Genomic DNA, 4,635 nt, shown 5'->3' with positions numbered 1-4,635 from the left:
GTGGGGGGGGCAGCGGCAGTGCATTTCTGCCAAAGAGGCCTACATCTGATAGGCTTCTCGGCAGTCCCAGCCACTTCCTGATGATGAGTTTGCCAGCCTATCCATCTTGTCCACCACGGACGTATTATACAATAATGTAACGTTATATAGTTTCATTCATAATATAAAAGCCAAATAAAATAAATGTTTGCTTTTATTTATTTAGCAGAAGACAGAACAAAGAAATGTCATTTAAAACGTAAGGAAAAGAAAACACGGCATCGGTTCAGAGCTCCTCTGAGAGGATGTTTCACTCACGACATATTCGTTATCGCTGTAAACTTTTAGCGCTTTTCTGTTTTTGATAGTAAAGTTCAACATAATGTGGTAATGTGGCTCTGACCACAAACGGACATATTCTGACACTAAAACATTGCTGCATCGTAGTGTTCTTAGAGGAACGGTGTAATGGCAAAGACTCAAAGTAAGTTTACATTATTTGTAGCTCATTGATGCTAATCAACTCGTACCTTTATCAAGCATGGAACACCTGCATTGTCTGACTTCCGCTTTCTAACCCCTGTCTCAGATCAATCACGTCGGCCCGGTGCCGTCATCCTACTACGTTTGGGATCACGTGAACTTGGAGTATGACCAGTGTTTGACGATCAATCGAGGCTCTACCAGACAAATGGACTATGAGATACTGTTTCCGGGCTGTGTCCTTAGGTCAGTGTCCTGCTGTTTTTATGTATTATTATTATTATTTTATTTAGGCCATTACGCCATTATATCAAACGTCTAATAAAATGTCTTAAACGAGAACTGCAGTGCTGTTGAAGTTATGGTTGATAAGAACGATTTATTTATTTTGATTTTGCATGTTTACAATAAAAGTATGAATATCCAATATTTAAAAAAGGTATTTAATAACACCATGTGTTTATGTGACACATAAAATGCAACAAAATGTTAAAAATGCAACAACATTTTAATAAATATACAGCAGTAGACGGTCTCTGCTTTATCTCTCCATTAGTTTATCATATTATCTGGTATGTAACTAAAATTCTTACAGTTTTCTTATGACAGCTTATCTCATATACTGACATTGATCCGTTATTGTGTATTTTTTTAAACTAAACTAAAAATAATGATTACGGCTAGAGAGAACATTTCAAACTTTGAAATGTAATAAAGCAGCTAAATAAATGAAAAAGTCCCTGATAAAACAGGTTACTTTACATATATATGGATTTATTATTTATGAATGTTCCATAAAATAGCAGATAATTTATTTGTTTACCAAGCAAAGATATCAGGGGCTCAAGCAAACTACAAATTAGTCTTGTTTTGAAGATGTGAAGTTGGCATTTGGTTAATTGGTTCAGGTGGCAGTTTGCCAGTGAGGGGGCAGACATCGGCTTTGGTGTCTTTCTGAAGGCCAAGAAGGGTGAACGGAAGAAGGCAGCCCAGATGGAGGAAGTGTTGCCCAGCCAGCGCTACAATGCCCACTTAGTTCCCGAGGACGGCTCACTGACCTGTGACCAGCCTGGAGTCTGTGAGTAAACCACTCTTTTAAACTTGTTAATCTTTTGTCCTTGGCCCTGGGTTGAGTTTAGCCCCATCTATAAACACTGTGTCTGTTTTCCTCCACAGATGTGCTGAGATTTGACAACACTTACAGCATTTTCCAGGCCAAAAGAGTTAGTTTTACATTTGAGATCCTGCTGCCAGACCACCTACAGCCCCCCCAAGTGAATGGAAGTTCCTGCAACAGCACACAAGCTGAAGGCAACAGTCTGTCATAATGCAAGAAGATGATCAACAACACATCAGTGTTGTTGATTAGCCAAATGTTTGCACAGCCTGTAATAATTGATGTTGACAGAAGCAAGTTCACCAAAGCGGTTTCACACCCGTGGTCTCTACAGTGGTATCAGGTTCATTATCTAAATATCAGGGGCTTGCTGGTACGCCAAAGACAGTGGTATGTACCACGATGTTGACGTCACAATTCGGTTCAAACAATTATTTATAAAGACTTTTTTTTGTACAAATTTCAAGTACCGTAAATACATTTTTCGTGTGGTCAGGTGTTGCTGCTAATTGTGTCCCTAATTGTGTCGCTAAGTTTAGTTAAAATTGCGGGAAGCAAATGAACGACACGAGCGAGCAGCACTTGGTTCCTGGGTCCTGTCACAAATGTCTACCGGAGGAAGTTGGGACTTTTTTTACGCAACGCACTAACACAGATACCGTCAACACATTCCGAAAGTATAAGGTTACTCACGTGAACCAAAGATAAATTAATAGCAGTGAATAAGTACGTTTTCAGACTATTTGATTGAAAATTGTAAAGTTTCACACTAGTGTGCCGCAACACAGTGGTTGAGAATCAATGAAGTATACAGTTAGGGTAGGAAGTAAATACAAGTAGTTCTTAAAAATGTATGTTGATGACCCTGCTGTAAGTCACCAAAATAAATTAAATTTAAAATTAAATTTTGTGTGTGTTTACACCTGTTCACCTCTGCTGTTTGGCTGCATCACGAGAAAGTATCTAGTGCGCACGAGAAACATTTCTCATTTTTTCCCCATGTCACTTTAGGGGCTCAGTACAATATTGAGCGCTTTTGTTATGAAGTCAGCATATTTTCGGAACATAGACTTACAGCACTATATTTACAACTGTATTTATATATTGTAAAACATGTTGCAAAACACATTATATTAATATTACCAAGATGTATGTGTATAGCAATTGTTCCTTCAACAATTCTGTGGTACTACATAGACATAGTCCGTCATCAATAAAATCTGTTTGGACACAATTCTATATTCTTTGTAGATGGTGTGCTCTTATTCCTTCACATACTTAGGTGCCTTATATTTTAAGAAGCCCCGTAACATAGCAGAAGTAGATCCATTATCTGTTAAAATAAATTGTAGATACAGTAAATACTCCAAACACAGACACAAGAGACAGCACCCACTGCCAGGATCCATGGATATTTTATATACAAAATATTGTTACAAGTTCATTGAACATATGTAACATTAGAATACTTTTTTTTTTACATACATTTGATCCATTCTTTTATTTAACAGTAGATACATGAAAAAGAAATCACAATTATAGTCAAGTGTGTTATACAATAAATACACCTTCATAGGCCTTTTATTTAATTATTAATATATTTTTTAACAAACGTTAATTTTTTTTAAACAGTGCAAGATCTTATTGACTACAGCTATGGCCACTGACACAAACGGCCAAATCGACCAGTTAATTCATTTCAATTACATAAAACTCTACATAACATTTGGAGCCCAAATGCAGCTAATTTTGGCAAAAGTCACAGCAGAAAGTAGGATAATGTGTGGCCAGTGGCCACGTCTGCAGACCAGTCGGTAGCCTAAGATTTATTTCATAATCCCATTTTCTCCTCAGAGCACTGGAACTATTTCGGGATAGATGAGACACTGGGTCCAGTAGCGGTGAGTTTACGTCGGGAGAAGCTGGTATTCTTTGTAGATGGTGTGCTCTTATTCCTTCACATACTTAGGTGCCTTATATTTTAAGAAGCCCCGTAACATAGCAGAAGTAGATCCATTATCTGTTAAAATAAATTGTAGATACAGTAAATACTCCAAACACAGACACAAGAGACAGCACCCACTGCCAGGATCCATGGATATTTTATATACAAAATATTGTTACAAGTTCATTGAACATGTAACATTAGAATACTTTTACTTACATTTGATCCATCCTTTTATTTAACAGTAGATACATGAAAAAGAAATCACAATTATAGTCAAGTGTGTTATACAATAAATACACCTTCATAGGCCTTTTATTATACTCTCTCTCTCTCTCTGTGTGTGTGTGTGTGTTGTTTCAGAACTGAACTGAAGACTCAGTTGTAATATTACGTCATTGTACGGCATGGCTTTGGCTGATGAACAGTCTTTTAATCTAACCAGGAATACATTCTCTTTATCATATACTGAGCTTGCATTACAGGGCAGGTCTGTGCTGCAGTTTTTTTTAAATGTTGGTCCAACTGCAGGTTCTTGAAATGCACGTTTTGAATGGCTGGTTTTCATTATAAGATGTCCTATTTTTATCATTTGTCCGAAACTTTAAACATTTCCCACAACAGTTTGCACACATTTAATTGAAATCTCATACTTGTCAAATATTTATATTTTAATTAGGAAAAAGTAGGTTCCACCTAAATGTGACACCATTTTTTTTTCTTCTCAAGTACGATTCCTGAAGTAATTATTTGAAGCCACTGACTCAGTTAATGTCAAGTTACTTTGAGAGTTCGGTTCAAGGCTGTCGCCCAGAACATCGGCGATGTCAAAGTTATGGTTTAGCAGTCGTGGTGTCTGTCAACATGATACTTCCGGCGTTAAACACTGACATGATGAAGCACTCACTGTAGCAGTACCGGGGTCCAGGATGTTTGTTCAAGTTTTCGGGTGACACGTCACTACTAGAGATTATTCTCACCGTAAACTCCCATCGGCCCATGTGGCAACAGGATCAAGTATCACGTGGTCCAACTCACTCGGGTCACCAGCCATGGTTATGAAGACAAAGTTGGTTTTCATCCAGACTGAATTGGTTGAAGTATCAGTAAT

At 37.5% G+C, this 4,635-nt stretch overlaps 1 protein-coding gene across 2 annotated transcripts in view; it reads left to right on the top strand.

The window, feature by feature from the left end:
- LOC103397729 (SEC14-like protein 2) overlaps positions 1-2,482 on the top strand; it is a 10,483-nt gene extending 8,001 nt beyond the window's left edge. For both annotated transcript variants that reach the window (XM_025053036.1, XM_025053037.1), the window contains 3 exons: positions 569-708; positions 1,371-1,540; positions 1,639-2,482. In XM_025053036.1, the coding sequence (XP_024908804.1) occupies positions 569-708; positions 1,371-1,540; positions 1,639-1,790 (462 nt within the window). In that variant the 3' untranslated portion in view covers positions 1,791-2,482. The remainder of the gene's footprint in view (positions 1-568; positions 709-1,370; positions 1,541-1,638) is intronic.
- Positions 2,483-4,635: the final 2,153 nt, after the last annotated feature.

This window comes from Cynoglossus semilaevis, chromosome Z, assembly GCF_000523025.1.
Source record: "Cynoglossus semilaevis isolate Cse_v1.0 chromosome Z, Cse_v1.0, whole genome shotgun sequence".
In the NCBI taxonomy this organism is placed as follows: Eukaryota; Metazoa; Chordata; class Actinopteri; order Pleuronectiformes; family Cynoglossidae; genus Cynoglossus; species Cynoglossus semilaevis.
This window is presented reverse-complemented; position numbering and strand designations above follow the sequence as displayed.